Source organism: Pinus tabuliformis, chromosome 3_1 (genome assembly GCF_031772625.1).
Source record: "Pinus tabuliformis cultivar Carrire ecotype Pingquan chromosome 3_1, CPIR1, whole genome shotgun sequence".
NCBI lineage: Eukaryota > Viridiplantae > Streptophyta > Pinopsida > Pinales > Pinaceae > Pinus > Pinus tabuliformis.
In genome coordinates this window covers 711,255,560-711,276,040 of record NC_142301.1, presented here as the reverse complement: position 1 = coordinate 711,276,040, position 20,481 = coordinate 711,255,560, and the positions used below count along the sequence as shown (strand labels likewise).

General features: G+C 38.1%; 1 protein-coding gene, 1 long non-coding RNA gene and 1 pseudogene across 2 annotated transcripts; 2 read left to right on the top strand and 1 right to left on the bottom strand.

Annotated features, from left to right (window-relative positions):
- Window positions 1-1,423: 1,423 nt before the first annotated feature.
- The window catches only part of LOC149189210 (auxin transporter protein 1-like), a 220,527-nt pseudogene continuing 201,469 nt past the window's right edge, over window positions 1,424-20,481 (top strand).
- On the top strand, window positions 10,961-13,855 carry LOC149189212 (uncharacterized). The gene has a single exon (XM_089412388.1). It carries the CDS (start codon window positions 11,141-11,143, stop codon window positions 13,853-13,855), a length of 2,715 nt encoding a protein of 904 aa, XP_089268514.1. The 5' UTR covers window positions 10,961-11,140.
- LOC149189211 (uncharacterized) lies at window positions 18,741-19,480 on the bottom strand. The gene is made up of 2 exons (XR_016256338.1): window positions 19,262-19,480; window positions 18,741-19,160 (listed from the first exon to the last, which is right to left on the bottom strand). It is a non-coding gene; the product is annotated as an uncharacterized LOC149189211 (long non-coding RNA).

The window sequence follows — 20,481 nt, the reverse complement described above, 5'->3', positions numbered from 1 at the left end:
TTTATATGTTTGAAATTTCAGTAGAGCTTGATGCATTGAATCCATTTGTCTTTAGTGGGATATTAAACCAGCTGAATTCTGAGTAGTGGGTTATGTAAAAAATTGAGCTTTGTTTTGTATTTGTTGTAAAAAATTGGACTGGAATTTCAACAGCGGTTTGTGCAGTAAATAGCATTAGACTGTTGGGTTTTGTCTGAAATGAGGTTGAACACAACTTCTTGTCTGCAAAGTCGGTTGTTGGGGGAGCCACCAAAAGGGTCGTTGTATCCAACCGAGAAATCATGCACATTATGTTTTTGGTTTGAAAATTATTTCACAACTATTGTTCTTTTATTGTACAATTTGAAACTAGATGAAACTTGTACAAATAAATTTTAAAAGTCATATGATGGGCAATTTAAAAATAAAAACGTCATAAAAAAATTCCTTGACGGGTAGGGTCACCCGTCAAATTTAACCCCTGCTTGGCCACATCTTGTTCCAGTTTGACCCAGGGTAATTATGAGTCTTTTAAAATGTTCAATAATTGTATTGGAAGTATAAATATTAAATACGCGAGTTTGACCCTGGGTAATTATGAGTCTTTTAAAATGGTCAATAATTGTATTGGAAGTATAAATATTAAATATGCGAGTTTGACCCTAGGTAATTATGAGTCTTTTAAAATGGTCAATAATTCTCACTATAAAATTGTAATGGAAGTATAAATATTGAATATCTGATATTAGCTAGGAATATATATATATATATATATATATATATATATATATATATATATATATAAACCTATATTGTATTGAATTTCAAATATGAAATCGTAATGCAAGTAAAAATATTAGATATTTGATACTAGCTCGAAAAAAATATAAAACTGTATGGGATTGGATTTTAATTAAATGCAGAAGGTTTATTCATTTTAAAATAGTTTTTTCTTTTATCCATGTGGTAATCAAATTCATTTCAATTTTAAAATATAAATATTTGATATACATTTCATTAGATTGCCTTTTAATTAGAAAAAAAAAATTACACTCTCAAAATATCCTTTATTACACCGTAAGGCGTTTCCATTTGAAATGAACTTTTTTCTGAGCTTCGCTGTCATTGTTATAGACCATCAGATTAAGTGTTAGATGATTAAAATGTTGCCCTCCGTTGATTTCATAACTGACTCCTCCTTACCCTACTCCTTACCCTCCGTTGATCTCATAACGAACTCCTTACTCTCCGTTGATCTCTTAACTGACTCCTTTTCAGTTGCGTCCTAACTACCCTCACTTCATTATTATTGCTCATTCTCCCCGTTCATTTCTATGTGTTCGAATCAAATCTAAATTGGTTGCAGCTGCTGCATTATTGCCTTGCAAATGCCAATCACATACCCCATAGCTACGTCCCATCACAACGACAACGCGTCTCAACTATGTCAATTTCCGGCCTGGGAGATTCGAACGGCGTCTCAACTGTGTCAATTTCCGACCTGGGAGACTCTTTAAGCGAGTCAAAGAATGTAAGGTAGAATTCGATTACCTCTTTTAGGCCATGAAAATGAATTTTCAATGTTTGTTACTGCTCGCCAGATTATCAACAAAGATCCAACTCCGGCTCTCAGCGCAGAACCGCTTTATGAAGATCAGTGTGGTGATTGAACAATGGTTTTTTTTCTTGATACACACTGTGCAAATAGACGATGTAAAGCATTCCGCACCAACAAAGCTGGTCCTCTACTTCACTGGGGCCACCAATATACTCTACACTTTTGGTGGTCACGTCGTGACAGTGTACGTTCCCAATCATTTTTTTTCTTCGCTTTCATGGGTTTCTACTGAAAATTAAAAGTCTGCCACTTTTAACAGACCTTCAATTTTGGTAACAGGGAAATAATGCATGCCATGTGGAAACCTAAAAAATTTAAGGCAATTTACATGCTGGCAACTTTGTATGTCTTTACTCTGACTCTACCCCTTTGCAATATCAGTTTACTGGACTTCCGGAGACACACTGTTGGATCACGCAAATGCCCTTTCCTTGCTTCCCAAGTCGGGCTTTCGCGACCTGGCAGTCGTTCTAATGCTCATTCACAAGGTCTGAAACAACAATTTCCATTATAATTTTTTTGTTGTTGCAGTGTCCGAAGCATAAATGAGAGTTTCGAAATTTGAAATGGTTGCAGTTCATTACCTTCGGGTTTGCATGCACCCCCTTATACTTTGTGTGGGAAAAGGTTATCGGAATGCAAGATACAAAGAGCATTGTGAAGCGTGCACTGGCGACGCTGCCTGTGGTGATTTCCATATGGTTTTTTGCAATCATTTTCCCCTTCTTCTTCAGGACTATCAACTCTTCAGAGGCACTCTCCTACTCAGCTTTACAGTCTACATTATACCTTCCATGGCTCACATTTTAACTTACAGGACAACTTTGGCCAGAAAGGCACGAATATTTACACATTTTATATACTCAGTAATAATTTCTTTAAAGTGAAACATTTAATGATATCTATATATTGATAAAAAAAAATTTATATAAGTTTTGAATTTATATATGACCATCTTAGATGCTTTTTGATTCTAGATTTATGTAGTCATGAGAGGGATTTTTTTTTTCAAACTTATTTTATTTATTTATTTAGCCTTGAGAGATCATGGAATCTTTTATATGAACTTATTTTTGATAAGAAATTTCAAAGAAATGTTAACAACTTAGAAATTTTCTTAATTTAATTTTTGTGGGCGCTTGATAAATCCTGATATAAAATAAAATTAAGTTGATTTAATTAATAGTAATAATTATTATTATTATTTTTAAATATTATTTTAATTTTAACTTTAATGTAATTTTATTGATTCAAAATGTTTATATAAAATAAGTTTATAATATCCCTTCCATAATATAATTTTGTAACATTGATATAAAATAAAATTAGGTTGATTTAATTAATAATAATAATAATTATTATTATTTTTAAATATTATTTTAATTTTAACTTTAATGTTAGCACCTAAAGTTTCAATTTACTTATTGGGTGGGGGGGCGTTGGTCGAGCGTGCTCCGCATCCTCTCCTCTCCTTATTAGTCGAGCCCCGTTGCCGGTCCTTAACAGTCGAGCCTGCTTACGCATCCTTATCAGTCGAGCCCCATTGCTGGTCCTTATCAGTCGAGTCACTAACGTATTCATTTTACTTATTGGGTACCCCTATCAAATAAGTAACTAAAAAAGTCACTAATGTACCTCTCCTTGTCAGTTGAGTCACTAACGTACCTCACCCTAAAGGGCCTTTGGTTCGAGCAAGCCTGACTCTATTGCTTATGGATGGAATACAGCAATTTCTTGCACTTCCTTGCACTAGGAAGCGCAAGCCCCTCCGGGACCTTGCTTTCAGGTCTGGTCTTGTCTCCCTTGTTGCTTGCTTTCCTAGCGAACTACTCTAATTCATTGTAATTAATGAGCATACTTGATATGAACTCCCTCCCTTTAAGCTGGATTCATCTTTGAGAAGACTTGCTTAAGTGGTAATGGTCAGAGTAGTTTTCCTTCGCTCTTTGGCTAAGATGGTGAATATGCCCTGTTTTAGTATAATATATCATATCTTTTTCTCCGTGCTCGTGTAGTAAACTCCTCGTCTGAGCATTTCCAAAAGTATGACTCGTTTTAGCTGTCAGTCATGAGTACGAACTTCCAACCCGGAAGAAGAGAATCGAAGGAAAGAGGAGTGGCTGTCTCAAGCTTGAATGAAAGCCAGACCGTAGAGTGTGCTTAAACTCCTGTATGGAAGGCATAGGTTAGCCATAAGCAGGAAGACTTGCGAAACCCATAATTGACTGAATGAAGGGTAGCTCGCCTAATCTAGAAGTAGCCATCGAGAGCAATTTCATTACCTCGACTCTCATGAAGTCAGAGTAGTTCGACTGAAGGAGGGAAGGCTTGTCTGATCCTGAAGGCAGCAACTGTGAGCACGCTTCTTCTTTTCCTCGATAGGTCAGAGCAGTCAGTCTAATTGAGGAATATATTCTCGAAGTAGCAGTTTCTGAGCTCACTAGTCGGAATTCTTTCACTCTTTCGCGAGCGGAGGAGGTGCCGTAAGGCCGCTCTATTGTGAAATAGAGGTCTCTCTTCTTCCTTTCTTTCAAACCAGTCTTAGTTGTTTTCTCTACTCTAGTCTTGGACCAACTCGTCTTGAGGAAAGGTTCTTGCAGAAGTTGAATGCATTACCAACCTTTCTTTCCCACTCCTTCCAGTCAAGTAGGAGTCTTTCAATTTGGATAGCTCGATTCAACTCAAGGTATAGTGGGCATCGAATCCTGACTTCTACTCTTTTATTTGAATGAGGGCAGCAGTCTTCTCGATTCCGGTAAGCACTCCTCAAATGGTCTCAATGGGCAAATACACATGAAAGTTGATAAACAAGGGACGGAGTCACTCACTATTCATATGGTGAGGGTTTAATGAAGGCGCAATATAGGGATGGATGGCTTGATGATCTACTCGGATGAGAGAAAGCTGCAAACAAGCTACCCTCGGTTGCAACAAACTTCCCCTCGAGTTTGCTTTTAGCAAGGAGTCAAGTTTCCACTTCCGGTTCTCGAGAAAGCAAGCGCAGGTACTCTCGGGGAGAGGACCAAGCGAGATCAAGCAATCAAGGGTATCCTGTTAGCCTCCTGCTGCAGCAGGTTAATCATCTTTCATGATCGACATTTTTACATGCCAAATATGTCATACTATGCATGCTGCAATGCTCCATATTTGCTACAGATGGCCAAAGAAGTATCCATGAGAGTGTGCTAGTCTAAATGCCACTATTGTGTTCCAGTTCTGATGAGTAATCCATTTTGATTGGTTTTCAAGTATAGGGAGGTCCAAACAGCTTAATCTTGGCCTCCCTAGGTTTCAATTTCCTGTTGTATAATATAGAGAATGAACATCTGTCCAAACAGCTTAATCTTGGCAGATTTGTAGATAGGTAGAGAAACAAGGGTGCTCAACAGCTTAATCTGAGCCCCCGGCTGAAATAAGTGTAGAAGTAGATAGGAGCACAACAAGAAGAAAGAATGAAAAGCTGGGTATGCTAGTTCAAGTGCACCTAAACCAAAAAGAAGAGAAAATGCTAGGTGAGTAGGTCGGGTAGGTAACTTTGTGGTTGCAGAATCATGGCTTGTGATCCATTTCATATTGTCAAGTGTTATATCTATCATATCACAAGTTTGAGGTAGTTTTCCATTTGAAGGACTTCAAGCGAGGCATGTCTAACTCCCCTTCTTCCTCTTTCCCCAAATCACTCACTAACTTCCCCCAAAAGAGGTCAAGATCTGCTTGATACCTCTTAGATTCATCATTCTCCATATCATTTGCCTTAGTGGAGATCTACTTCACTCAAGGAATGCTTACACTTCTTCTATCAGTCATTTTCCCCCATTGATAGCCTAAGACATCATACTTAGCGCTTGTTCTCATCTTTGTCATGTTAACTACTAACTTTATTATGTAGCTCCCTATCTATTTCCCTTTCCCCTACTAAAACTATATACATAACTCCCCTATATACTTATCCCTCCCCCTCGTTGAAAAATAACCATATGCATCCTTAGGGATTGCTAAGTCTATCTGAAACTCAGCAAGAACCCTCATTGCCCCCTCAAACCATCTTCTCATGCATTTTGGACATTTTCCAATGCATAGAACCCTTCATCCCCCCTAACTATCTCCCAAGTGCATAAGGACTCATTCCTTTGCATAATTCCCCTTCACATGTTTAAAAATCACCCCTTTGACCTTGGTTTGACTTTATAAAGTATGAAACCCTCTTTGGCCACTAAACCCCTCTCAAAACCACATCACTTTCCTCCTAAGTGCCTTTGGACTCCTTCCAAGGCATAAGAATATGCAAACAATGCAAAAACCATGAAAAACCTTCAAAAAATGACAAAATCCTCCCTTTTTTGGCCATCGGACCCCTTCTGATGCCTTAGAATCCAAGCAAAATCATAAAGGTTACCCCCTCTGAATTCAAAAGACTTGCATTTTTGAATAAATAATGGCTCCGATGAGAAATGGGTCCTTTGGGTCCCCCTCCGATGCGATATCGCTCTCGGGAGGGGGCAATCATATGTTCAAACACCATATATAACTCCTCCGAATTCATGTTTCCTTTGCATTTTAATAAAATGCATGCCCCGATGAGAAAAGGATCTATTTGATTCCCCTCCGATACGATATCGCTATCGGGAGGGGGCAGTGGCATATATAAGCGAAATGATTAAGTCTCAAGGCATGGTGCATAATGCCGATGGGCCGGACCCGAAAACATATAAAGTGGACTGGTAAAAGCATATCAGGTCCGCCACATTTCGGCGTTTCTATGTGGCAGCGCCATGACCCCGCCGATAGCGAATTGCCGAATTAATCACAGCCATCCATTTTTGGGCCCCAAATGAATGGCCCATATGTAATCGGCGGTCACCCCATGTATATGGCTCCGACCAGCGGAGCCGAAATAAAATTAAGGCACGGCGCATAAGGATTTCGGGTCCGAAAGGAGCCTGTTACACAGCGAAGAGGGATTGCTCTGATATGGCAGAGCCGAAATAACAAATGTAGTAGAGTTTAAAGGATTTCGGGTCCGCGGACCTGTTCCATTGTAAATCCACCGATTTGGGTTCGCCGATGGGCCGGACCCGAAATGCAATAAAGAAGGGCCTATAATTAGATCGGGTCCGCCAGCTATTTCACTCATCGGGGGTTTTACATGTTGGGACCAATGGTCCGCCCCGATGCGAGTTAGCGCCAGCCGTCCGATCGCCCTCCCAGATCAACGGTCATGATCTGTTCGCGGCTCTCCCCATGTCCTACTGGAGGAGCCGAAATAAATTATAGCGTGGCACAATAAGGATTTTGGGTCCGTAAGGATCCTTTGTACAGCAAAAAGGGAAGGCTCTGATATGGCGGAGCCGAAAAGTTATAAAGGGCAGCCTCAAGGCATTTCGGGTCTGCGGCAGTTCGGAGGTTTTACATGTTGGGACCAATGGTCCGCCCCGATGCGAGTTAGCGCCAGCCGTTGGATCAGCCCGTGCCAGATCCAACGGCTATGATTTAATCTAATGAACAGTGATCGCTCCCGCCCTAGTTTTGGTAAAATTTCATGTTTTAAGGCATTTTTGCCTTATAAAAGGAAAGCGGCCATTTTTCACAGGGTTTCTTCTAGCGCCCGCACTCGGCTCCAGTTAAAGAAATTCATGCATCCTTAAGCCATTATGGATTGCTCCAAAGCCCTGTTTAGCTCCAGAAGCCAGTCTCGGCCTCAGCACGATCAGCAGCATGCAATTCCTCCTTTTTGCGGCATTTCTTCAGAGTTTAATACTATTTTGAATCGGCCAGCGCCGATAGCATCCCAAAGGCCACGGAAGTCTTTGCAGCAGTTATTTTTGCATTTAATTGGCAGATAAAGGGGCGATTAGACAGTTTAAAGCATATCAGCGGTGAGAAAAGGCCCAGATTCAGTGCCAAAGTGTATCAGGATGCGGCAAAGAGTATCAGTCCAGTTTTTCAAAGCAGATGAAGGCAAAGCAAGCCCAACAAAGTCAACAAAGCATCATTCAGCCATTAAGGCTCACCAACACTTCTTTTGTTGCCTTAAAGCCACCTAAAGGCATAAATGAAGGCTTTCAAGGCAGAGTTATTGAAGAGACATTGTTCCCAGTCATATTTTTGGAGCAGCGCTGCTTCCTTAAAAGCACAGTTATCACACAGAGGACAGCGCGTGGCTCAAGGCACTCTTTCAGTCCTTTTTTGAAGCTGCGAGACCATGCGCAGACCTAAAGAGCCATTTTGATGAGGCTGCTCCCTCATGAACACCTGTTTTAGATATTTTGTTGCATTTATTTCTAGTACAACTTAGCATTAGAAGCAGTTATTGCACAGATCTCTTTTGAATCTGTTTTGATAGATATTTTGAGATATTTTCTCCCTTGACACCTGTTCAAGGGATGTTTGTAAATATTTTCTATTTAAACCACCCTCTGCACTGTTTTAAGGGTTGGTTGGTCGATAACTTCCTCTCTAGACTTGCACTGTATTTTCTGAGAGTCTCTATAATCAAAGATTGCTGGAATGTTTGGGAGATGAACTGGCTGTTGTGTTTTAATGACTAAAGAGTGACTATGGAATCCTAACGCTTCTACATAGCCCAATAAGTGTTTCTTATCTCTGTTTACAGTTTATATGTTTTATGCCATCATTGTTTCACTATCTAAATAGCAGAAAGAAAGAATAGTTCAGAGCTCACTTAGTTGTATTATGTTCTCAATTTCTGTGATTTATCTATGTTTTCCTCTGAATTAGTCCTGAATATGAATACTGATTGGCTCATATTTACACTAGTTCCTTCATATATGAATGTTGTTTAGGAATCCTTGATTGCTCCTATATAAATTTTCATTCACCTTCCCTCTGTTAGCATAATGAGAGCTACTTAGTTGCCTTTCATTCACTGACCTTCATTCCATCCTTATTCCAGCTTGATATTGTTTTATGTGTAGCTATCCTGCTCTATATTCCTCTTGTGACCAAGAAAACGCAACAGCAAGCCTAATCCACGACTCCATGCCCAATGGTTTGAACTTCTCACACCACGCATCCCAACTCTGTTTGAAAGAATCCCCCATCCCACCAAACATAAACAAAACCCCCTTGAACTCATTAGCTAGCCTAATATCATCTTCAACAAAGTTGAATTATAAAGAGAGATCCCTCTCTGATTGCAGGTAGGCTAGGACCTGCAGTCCAAAGATTGGTTTGTGGTTACCTCGGCCGTATCCTTTAAGGAGCTTTAAGGACAACCTGAGTGATAACATATCCTATTACGTATCAAGAAAGACGCTGGGTACTCTATCTTTGAGCTTTCCCTTTTTTGAGCAAGTAGATCAGTTATCCCCTTTAGTGGGTTCAGTGGGTCGGTCTATATCTTGGGAGTATTCCATTCCTTTGATCGAGGACTCAACTCATTTCTCCTTAATGAGCAATCAAATGTGTGACGCCAGACCATAATGAAACGCAGGGAATGGGCCATAAAGAATGAGAATACGCGAGTGGGGCTGAAAAATGAAAGAATGTGTTGGGGTCTTTGTATGGCTCTGTTACCGCCGCCTTAGCTACTAGTAGTGCCTCTGCCCGTGCTCTAGCGACCTATACCTCTGCTTCTTTTACTGGGTATGTCGTGGCTCGAACTTCAATCGAATCAATGAGGTCAACTCCCGGTGAAACAAATCGGTCAAAAAGGTCCATTGGATCAAGGGAAACTATCTCTTTCTTTTGGTAAACTATCTCTGGGACTGGGACTAGATCTTAAACTAGCATCAATGTTGGCTCTGTAATGAGAAGATCTAATTCTGCGGGATCAACTTGAATGAACCGGTGGGTAAACTTCTGTTCTTTTTAGGCTATCTCTTTGCCCCTGCTACCTCTGCCACTTTAGATGATTCTACTGTTGGTGTGGGACTGGAAATGGGCAGGGTGATGCAAGGCAATTGCTTACCTTATTCCATCAGAATTGCCATTATCTCTTATTTACCCCTGCCGCTCCTTCGATTCAGGTGAAGTGGAGATAACACGAATCGAATCTTACCTTTATATCATTTTATAAGGGGCCGGGGTTTCGGCATAATACTTAGGATCCTATTCCTATCATGACGGGATATGTGATCAAGAAGTGTCAAAGCTGGGATCGAATAAAAGAAATCTGAGCAGACGGGAGCTTAAACAGTTCGAATTCATGAAATGCCGCCCAATCGATATTAAATTAGAAAGTGGTTTGCCTTTCAAATTAGAAAAAGATTTTCCATTCAATTAAAATAATTAATATAGAAAGTGGAAAAGACTTTCCATTCAATTAAAATGATTTAGAAAGTGGTTTGCCTTTCAAATTAGAAAAAGACTTTCCATTCAATTAAAATAATTAATATAGGAAGTGGAAAAGACTTTCCATTCAATTAAAATAATTTAGAAAGTGGTTTGCCTTTCAAATTAGAAAAAGACTTTCCATTCAATTAAAATAGAAAGTGGTTTGCCTTTCAAATTAAAAAAAGATTTTCCATTCAATTAAAATAATTAATATAGAAAGTGGAAAAGGCTTTCCATTCAATTAAAATGATTTAGAAAGTGGTTTGCCTTTCAAATTAGAAAAAGACTTTCCATTCAATTAAAATAATTAATATAGGAAGTGGAAAAAACTTTCCATTCAATTAAAATAATTTAGAAAGTGGTTTGCCTTTCAAATTAGAAAAAAACTTTCCATTCAATTAAAATAGAAAGTGGTTTGTCTTTCAAATTAGAAAAATATTTTACATTCAATTAAAATAATTAATATAGAAAGTGGGAAAAACTTTCCATTCAATTAAAATGATTTAGAAAGTGGTTTGCCTTTCAAATTAGAAAAAGACTTTCCATTCAATTAAAATAATTAATATAGGAAGTGGAAAAGACTTTCCATTCAATTAAAATAATTTAGAAAGTGGCAGGCCTTTCAAATTCGAAAAAGACTTTCCATTCAATTAAGATAATTAATATAAAAAGTCGTTTGTCCTCCAAATTAGGAAAATACATTCTATTCAACTAGCATTTGCACCAGATGTTGCAAAGGAAACGCCGTAAGGCATAAATTGAAGAACACAAATACAACAAAAGAATACTTTGATAAAGCATAAGAATATATTGAACGCTCAAATCAATGCCCCATTAACTGGAACCACTTAGTAGACATATCTATCAACATTAGGATTATACACAATGATCAAGAAATTTCCCATATACAAACAACACCTTCCACAACAACCTTTTGTCACATCCACATTTTAAAAAATGCCTTGGAAAGTGATTGGAATCTCCCATATTGCCACCTTCATTATGCAGATGAATCTTCTATATTGCTATTTTCATCATGAATATTGTTAGTTCATTGTTGTAAAGTGTTACTGTGTTGAATTCAATCTCCTCTGCCTCTGAATTTCATGCCCTGTACGCATACTTTTAACGGGTTAGTCTGATTGTGTCTGATGTTTTTATCATTCTGTGAAAATCTATTTGCATTTCAGACAGTAAACCCTTGGGCCCCTTTGAATTGCTGTAATTTAGTTATCCGTGGTAGGAGTAATGGAGACATGTTTAATAGGAATTTCCAATGGAAGAGAAGTGGAATTAGTCTGTAGTTGTACATACAGAGCAGGAGTAGGAGAAGGGTCTGCTACAGTGGGGCACTTTCGGTCCAAAAGAGGAAGAAAAACAAGTGGGGCATTATCTTTCAATTTGTGTTCAATGAAGGTCTCTTGCGTACAAACTGTACTGGCAATTAACGCGCATCCAAATCCCAAAATTAACACGACTTGCCCGCCAATACATCAGGCAGGTACTGCCAGTGGGTTAACTTCCGACCATGTAATACAAGTCCTTAAATCATATTCTGATCCAAAGCAGGCATTGGGTTTTTTCTTCTCGGCTGCCAGACAAGAACAATTTATGCACACCACATATTCCTACAATACCATGCTAGAAATCCTCGGAAGAGCCCGCATGGTGAAGGAGATGGCACGCGTTTTAGATTTGATGCAAAAGCAACGCTGTAGACTTAATTCCCAGACCTATTTAATAATTCTCTGCAACCTCGGAATAGCAGGTGGTTTGGAGCAAATTCCTTCAGCCCTGGAAAAGATGAAGAAATCTGGGCTTATGCTTAGTGACTTTGCTTACAATGGTCTTATAGGATTACTAATCAAATCAGGGTTCCGGAAAGAAGCCGTGGTGGTGTACAGGAAGATGATTTCGGAAGGATTGTTGCCAAGCCTAAAATGTTATTCTGTACTAATGGGTGCCTGTGGAGAAATGGGAGATACAGGACAGGTGATGGGACTTCTGGCTGAAATGCGAAAATTTGGCTTGAGACCCAATGTGTACACCTTCACACTCTGCATAAAAATACACGGGAGAGCTGGCAAGGTCGATGAAGCATGGGGCCTGTGGAGACAAATGAAGGAGGAGGGCTGCAAACCGGATGTTGTGTTGTTCACCACATTAATGGATGCTCTCTGTAATGCAGGTAGATTGGATGAGGCGACAGCATTACTAAAAGAGATGAGAAGCAACAGATGTAATCCTGATTCTATCACATACAATACTTTGATAGATAAATATGGGGATTGTGGCCTTGTCGATGCTGCATGGGAGCTTTGGAACGAGATGATAGCTGATGGATGTGCTCCAACTGTAGTTACCTTTACTACTATTATCAACGCCCTATGCACAGGTGGAAAAATTGATGAGGCACTTGCAGTGTTGGATGAAATGGTGGAGAGAGGGAGTTCTCCCAATCTGTATACTTACAATTCGTTGATTGGAGGTCTTCTTAAGAATAACAGGTTGGAGGATGCACAGAAGTTTTTTCAGGTTATGCACAATAGAGGGTGTGATCCAACATCTTTAACCTACAGCTTATTCATTGATTATCATGGAAAGAATGGTGAGGCTGATGAAGCATATGACGTGTTTCTGCAGATGAAGAAAAAAGGAATTTCTCCAAATGTTGTTTCCTTCAATGTTTGTATAGATAGCCTCGGGAGGGTAGGAAGGATTAAAGAAGTGAATGAACTTTTTGAAGAAATGAAACGGACAGGTCTGTCCCCTGATGTAATCACGTATAATATCATGATATGCTGCTATGCCAAGGCGGGAAAAGTGGATGAAGCTATTGGGATGACCTTGAAGATGATAGAAAGTGGGTGTGAACCAGACACTGTCACTAACAATACTTTGATTGATATTCTTTACAAGGAAGACAGAACAGACGAGGCATGGGAGATGTTTCACAAAATGCAGCAGATGAATCTTCCCCCCACTGTTATAACATATAATATTCTGGTAGATGGGCTTGGCAAAGATGGCAAGGTTAAGGAAGCAATAGAGTTATTTCAACGAATGAGGGAAAAGGGATGCCCACCAAATGTTATTACACACAATTCAATGTTGAATGGTCTCTGTAAGAATAAAGAGGTAGATATAGCTTTCAAGATAATGCAAGAGATGACAGAAAATGGGTGTTACCTTGATGAGATAACTTACAACATACTAATTGATGGTTTCATAAAAACAAATAGAATTGATGAAGCTTGCCAGCTCTTTGAAGATATGAAAAACAAATTTTCTCCAAACCTTGTAACTATGGGTACTGTTTTGCCAGGGCTTGCAAAAGCTGGGCAAATGGATTATGCTTTGAGAGTGTTCAAGGAGTTCTATGATGTGATGGGACTGCTTCCCGATGATGTTGCTTGTGCAGCCCTAATTGATGGCCTGGGCAGAGTGGGCAGGTTGGATGAGGCAATCTTGACCTATGAAGAAATGTTGGCTAAGGGTGGTAGTCAATACATATATGTGGTACGCTCTCTGATCAAATCCCTATGCAAAGCAGGAAGAGTGTTTGACGCTCACAGAGTATTTGAAGAATCAAAAGATCGAGGCGTTGCTCTTGACACTATTGCTTACAATACTCTTATTGATTGGTTATGTAAAGCTGACCATATGCGTATTGCCTGGGATCTTTTCAAACAGATGAAGAATTCAGGTTGTAATCCAAATGTTTACACTTACAACGCCTTCTTTGATGCTCTTGGAAAGGTTGGAAGGATGGATGATGCTTTCAAGCTTCTTGATGAGATGCGTGCTAGAGGATGCAAGATGAATACAGTAAACTACAACACCCTCATATCAGGTCTTGTGATGGCCGGTAGAGTGGATGAGGCCATAGAGTGGATCCGCGAACTTGTGAAGAATGCACCCTCTTTCCTGAACCGGCAGCAAGCTAATCCATTAAAAGAATAAAGTGAAAAAACTCAGAAAAGAAACCAGAAAACAACATAATATAAATATAGCAGAAGATGAACAATATTGATAAAGAAAGGGAAAAGAGAAAAAAACAAGAAAACAACATAATGCAGCAAAAGATGAAGGGTCTTAATAACAATTATTACATAGCCAGACATGCGAGGCCATGGCCCGTGATCAAATGCTGCGCGAGCGGCTTTTACAGCCAAATCCACATCTTCTTGCCTGGCCTCTGATACGCTCGCTATCACTTTCCCTGTTCGAGGATCCAAAGTCTCGAACTTTTTCCCTGCAACGATACAAATAAATCAGCCCTAAAGATCTAAACACAAATCTTGATTTGACTTTAAAATACTGTGCAATGGATCAAGAAATTAAATACCTGAAACTGAATCTACAAACTCTCCATTGATGAAAAGCTTCGTATGCTTTACTGTAACTGGGGGGCAAACGGTGGCATTCGATTGGGAAGAAAGGGACGCCATCTCGGAGTTTCTTTTGGGGCAGAGAGAGGCTCCGAATGATAAGCGAACGTTGCAGTGCGTGATATCGTGATACCGTGGATGATCTGGACGAGCCTAGAAAACGGCGGGCCAGGGTTGTATTGATGTAACAGCACAAGGCTGCTACGTATGCAGGGAAGAATGACATGAAGAGTCTCATCGCCAGCAGGCAGTCTCTGTGAAGAGTCTCATCGCCAGCAGGCAGTCTCTGTGAAGAGTCTCATCGCCAGCAGGCCAGTCCTGGCTTTTCATGGCCCATTACCATGGAAAAAAACTATTTTTCTATGGAAAAAATAGATTAAACGAACGGCAGAAAACACTCCAATCATCTAACACACATAATCAATGGCTCAGGATCGCACACGTCACATTTTAGGGAGGTCTTTCTCAGAGGGAACGCCTTACGGCGTAAATATTTAGGAAGTTTGGGCTAGGAGCAAGAATAAAATTGGGAAAAAGGCTCAGAATTTTTTTGAAGATCTAATAATATATGTAGTTTATTCTATAATTGGTGTTACAGTGATTGTTTTTTTCAACTGTCATTTTTTCAACTGTCACTTTGATTCTATTATTGGTGTTATAGTGATTGTTTTTTTCATGTGTCTTAGCATTTATATATGATTCTCTTTTTGGACAGTGTAAGATGCAGTTGGTGCTTTAGTTTATGTTTTTAATGAATTTACTTCGTTGTACTCATTAAAATTTAGTTGTAATCATTCAAAATTAATATGGAAGCCTTTAATAAAGCGCTCCACAGCGGGGAATACATTCATTTTCTTCTTCATCATCCATCATTCTTTCTACAAAGTTGTAGCACATATTCTTAATTTCTATCTCCTTCATTTTCTGCTTTACATCAGGGCAACTCTCATAGTCTCTGGCCATTCTCTATTAGAAGGTTAGGGTTTCAAAATTAGAACTTTGGGTTACAAGCTTTCATGGTCTATGCTTCCGGCCATTAATTTCAATCTTTTTATCCAATCTCAAAATGTTTAATCTTTTTATCCAATCTCAAAATGTCTCAGGAACATTTTTTGGTCTCATTTTTGGTGTCAGTTTCCTTGGGTTTATAGATTTGGTACAACATTTTTTACAAAGTTATTTTTCCCTGGGTTTATAGATTTGGTACAACATTTTTTGGTGTCATTGTTGGGGAACAGGTACAACATTTTTTGGTGCTAATGGTTATCCCTGCATTCTTAGCCCATAAGTTTTCTGCATTAGATTTCTATGCCATGTCCAACTTCCCAAATCCCCAAATCATGTGCCTTCATTTCATGAATGAAATTCCTTTCTTCCAAGATTCAAAGCAAATGAATATGAAAATCCATCTCAGCACATTAGGGAGTTTCATATATGTATGGACCAACAGGGGATTAAACATGAAAATACATTAATGAAACTAGTTTTCTATTCGTTAGATGAAGATGCTAGTGTTTGGTACAGAGCCTTGCCTCAATCTAGCGTTACCTCTTCAGGGGATTTTCATGCAGCATTTAATTCTTTTTGCAAAACTCTGTATCTATCAAAATTTCTTTTTGAAGATTGTTGTGAGTATTTTTCGTGCCAACAAGATTGTGGTTATAGAGCTGATAATAAAGTTAGTGGTGACAAATCTGATTGCAAAAGAAATTGTTTGGCTGAAAGTGAGGAGAACATTGTTGAAAATGATGAAAATACTTCTCAAGAAATTAAGGATGAAGTTGCATGTGAAAATTTTGAAGCAGCTCCGCAAAGCCCTCGTGATCCTAAAGTAGTATTCAGCCATTCATTCTCAAGAGAAATTGACCAGCAATATTTCCCAGGAAAAATTGAAAAGTTTTATGTGAAAGAATCTTTCCAAAATTCTCTGAAAGATGTAAAGAAGTCTTATTGACAGTCACCTTGAAAGAAGGCATCATGTTGAGTTCTCTTGGAAATGGAGAAGAGGTTCTTGAAAATAATCAAATTCCAGACCTGTGGAAAGGGCCACTGCTTTATGATGAGGAAAGAAAGAATCCAGCGGCAAATAAATCCTCATAAATCTTATTTTGTAAACTTTAAACATGTTCTTGTTCATGATTCCTATAATTGTGATAAATTGTTGGATATTAGTCCCCATGCAAATTCATTCACAGCAAAATCCAATAAGAAAACCAACAAGAAGACAGTTTTGGACAGACATTTTGTAAAGAGAAGAAGGTTGTCATCAGTATAAATGGAAAGGACGCTGACCAAGAAAATGCTCAGTAGTGCATTGGAGAAAATTCAACTGTTCCAGAGCCAAAGGTATGTAGCGAAATTTATGAATTTGCTGATAAAATGCATGTTGTCTCAGGGAGAAGCTTGGAGTTGCCATTTGAAAATGCCCAAGGGTGAAGAATCTATTGATAAAGTGGATGAACATCCTTATTAGAAGACATACTGTTAGTGCCCTAAGAAAAGCATATACGTGAAACACACATCAGCAATTTGTTGAAGAATTAGAACAACATCTTGGAATTGTTTAGAACATTCTGCTACCACAAAAATTTGCTCTTATACAATAATTTGTATTTGATAATTATGGTGATATTTTTTCTCATCATTTTCAAGATTCTATGGCCAGATTATATGGCAGTTTTCTACAGGTCATAGCTAACATCAATATGGGGATGTGTATTGAATTTCCTGGCTCAAGAGATTTATTTCGTTATGCATGTTCTTACTTTCGAAGTCCAACTACAAAGTGGTATGAGATCCAATACTCAAATGTTGGAGTGGTATTATTCGAAAATTGATTATATTTTAGCAAAATCAGTTTTGTAAATAGGTAGAGATTTGTACATAAATAATCACTTCCACTGAGCATTTCATTTCATTTAACTTGCAGAAGTTTTTGTTTCAGTTGGTGAATAAAGATCAAATGTCCAGAGAAAACAAGTTTCAAGGAGATTTTTATATTTTAAAGTTTTAAAGTTAATGGAGAGAAATTCCAGTTTTATGACACCATGCCCAAACAGAGGCTGCTAATCCGCAGTTCTTAACACTTTGCGTGCAAAGTGTTGTCCCCAGTTGGAACCAGATGTTGTAGCTTATTTTTACCTCTTAGATTTGGACCTGGAACAATGAGCTAGTGAGTTCTGTCCCAAAGAGTCTTGCAAGATTTGACAATGTAAAACCATCATGTAGGGGGTTTTGTTTCCTTCAATGCCATTCATGGAATACTTTTGCAAATGGATTTTCTTCTAAGTACAAACAGCATTATTATACTGGATGTGGCTGAGAAATATCAAATTGTCAGTGCATTGCTTTTCATGCTTCAAAGTTGATTATGGTTGGGTAGTGTTGAAATGTGTTCTACTCCATGTTCACTAGTGTATATTTGGAGGTTTTAGAGAACTTACTTAAGATGGAAGAAATATGTCGTTCAAGCATTCGTGTCAGCACTATCCAAAATATGTTGATATATTTTAGTTCTGAATGTCTAGATACTTATGTGGGCTGCAAAACAGAGGTTTTTGATCGCACAAGAACAGACCTGTGTCAGTAAGCAGTTGTTTTCTATTTTAGTGCACTGTTACCAATACATCCAAAGCAGTATATAGAAGGCTCAAGAATAGGTTTTGATATGCAGCTATCAATGCTGGATTCATCCAACAAGTGTAAACATTCTGAAAGGTTCCTCAGAAGACTGAAAAGATGCTCATCTGATTCTGCATACGAAGTCAGGTTGGTTTCATTCAAGGCACTTCAGAAGTTTCTTAAATCTCTAAAATCAGAGAAAGACAACAGTGGAGGCTATTTTAGCCTCTGGTCTCCTGGAAGAGGTCAGTGGGATTGGCTTAAAAAAAAAAATTCAATGGATAAGCCCTCTTTAAGATGACAAGTATGGGAGATCAAGAGTAAATAGACTTGTATGCAAAAACACTGTGAAGAATGTTGTGCCCACCCAAGTTGAAAGAGTGTTGGAGCTGCGCTTTGATTTTCTAACTAACAATTTTAATTACTGGCTAGTGTACTTTGGTATTCCTGGATGGAGCAGAGTTGAGATGAACTAAAAGTTTTAGAGGCATTTGAAGAATTGTGCAAAGATGAAGAATTATAAGAGATTAAAATCTAGTTGGAAGAGGAAATTCCACTAAAGTTCTGGGACTTTGTTAACAGATATTCTGGTCATAATTATGAGAAAACGCAGACATCTCCAGACAGTGAATTTCGAGATCATTTTTCTGTTACAAGGGAAAATATGACAAAGCGCATTCAAAAAATGTATTTTTCTGTTATAAGGGAATTGAATTTGTATTTAACAATTTCATTCATGGAAGAGATTCAGAGCTCACTAAAAGGAAGAATATTTGTGACATCTATTAATTAGCAAATTCTAAAGTGATGTATAATATACCATCTCTATTTTTCTGTTATAAGGGAAAATATGACAAAGCGCATTCAAAAAATGTTGTTTTTGGCAATATCGCGAAATGGAGTTGGATGGTTTGATAAAAAGGAAAATAATGCATCCACCGAACAGGGACTGGTGTGGAAACGATCTATTAAAACTATTTATTTAATCAAATTGCGTATGGGCAGCGTGTAATATTGCAACTGAATTATGGATGTATCTCCATTTATAAACATCTCCAGAAGATTTTCAAAGTGAAAATAATTGCGAGAGAGCCAAGACGCAGTCACAGGAAGCCTATAACGCCTGCCACCATGTAGACCAGCGTCTCAAAGAGCCAATCGCTGCGAGCGGCTTTTACAGCCAAATCCACATCTTCTTGCCTGGCCTCTGATACGCTCGCTATCACTTTCCCTGTTCGAGGATCCAAAGTCTCGAACTTTTTCCTTGCAACGATACAAATAAATCAGCCCTAAAGATCTAAACACAAATCTTGATTTGACTTTAAAATACTGTGCAATGGATCAAGAAATTAAATACCTGAAACTGAATCTACAAACTCTCCATTGATGAAAAGCTTCTTATGCTTTACTGTAACTGTGGGGCAAACGGTGGCATTCGATTGGGAAGAAGGGGACGCCATCTCGGAGTTTCTTTTGGGGCAGAGAGAGGCTCCGAATGATAATCGAACGTTGCAGTGCGTGATACCGTGATACCGTGGATGATCTGGACGAGCCTGGAAAACGGCGGGCCAGGGTTGCTATTGATGTAACAGCACAAGGCTGCTACGTATGCAGGGAAGAAAGACACGAAGAGTCTCATCGCCAGCAGGCAGTCTTTGCGAAGAGTCTCATCGCCAGCAGGCAGTCTCTGGGAAGAGTCTCATCGCCAGGAGGCTAGTCTTGGCTTTTCATGGCCCATTACCATGGAAAAAAACTATTTTTTTATGAAAAAAATAGATTAAAGGAAGGGCAGAAAACACTCTAATCATCTAACACACATAATCAATGGCTCAGGATCGCACACCTCACATTTTAAGGAGGTCTTTCTCAGAGGGAACGCCTTACGGCGCAATTAAAATAATTAATATATCACTTAAAATCAATTTGAATAATAAAAATTCAAACATTGTTTTTTAAATAATTAATTAATATATCACTTAAAAAAGTGGTTTACCTTCCAAATTAGAAAAAGACTTTCCATTCAATTAAAATAATTAATATAAAAAGTGGTTTGTCTCCTAAATTAGAAAAAGACTCTCCATTAAATTAAAATAATTGATATATCACTATTTTTTTTAAATAATTAATTAATATATCACTTAAATTAGAAAGTGGTTTGTCTTCCAAATTAGAAAAAGACTTTCCATTCAATTAAAATAATTAATATAGAAAGTGGTTTGCTTTCCAAATTAGAAAAAGACTTTCCATTCAATTAAAATAATTAATATATCAAAGTGGTTTGCCTTCCAAATTAGAAAAAGACTTTCCATTCAATTAAAATAATTAATATATCACTTTTTTTTTATCAAGTAAGAGTAGGACCTTCTATTAAATTTAGTCAAATATACATAATTTACAAGAAAGTGGTTTGTCTTCCAAATTAGGAAAATATATTCCATTCAATTAAAATAATTAATATAGAAAGTGGTTTGTTTTCCAAATTAGAAAAAGACTTTCCATTCAATTAAAATAATTAATATATCAAAGTGGTTTGCCTTCCAAATAATTAATATATAAAGTGGTTTGCCTTCCAAATTA

Excerpts from the sequence above, each read along its gene's own strand:
- LOC149189212 (XM_089412388.1), top strand. The coding sequence starts at position 11,141 with ATGGAGACATGTTTAATAGGAATTTCCAATGGAAGAGAAGTGGAATTA.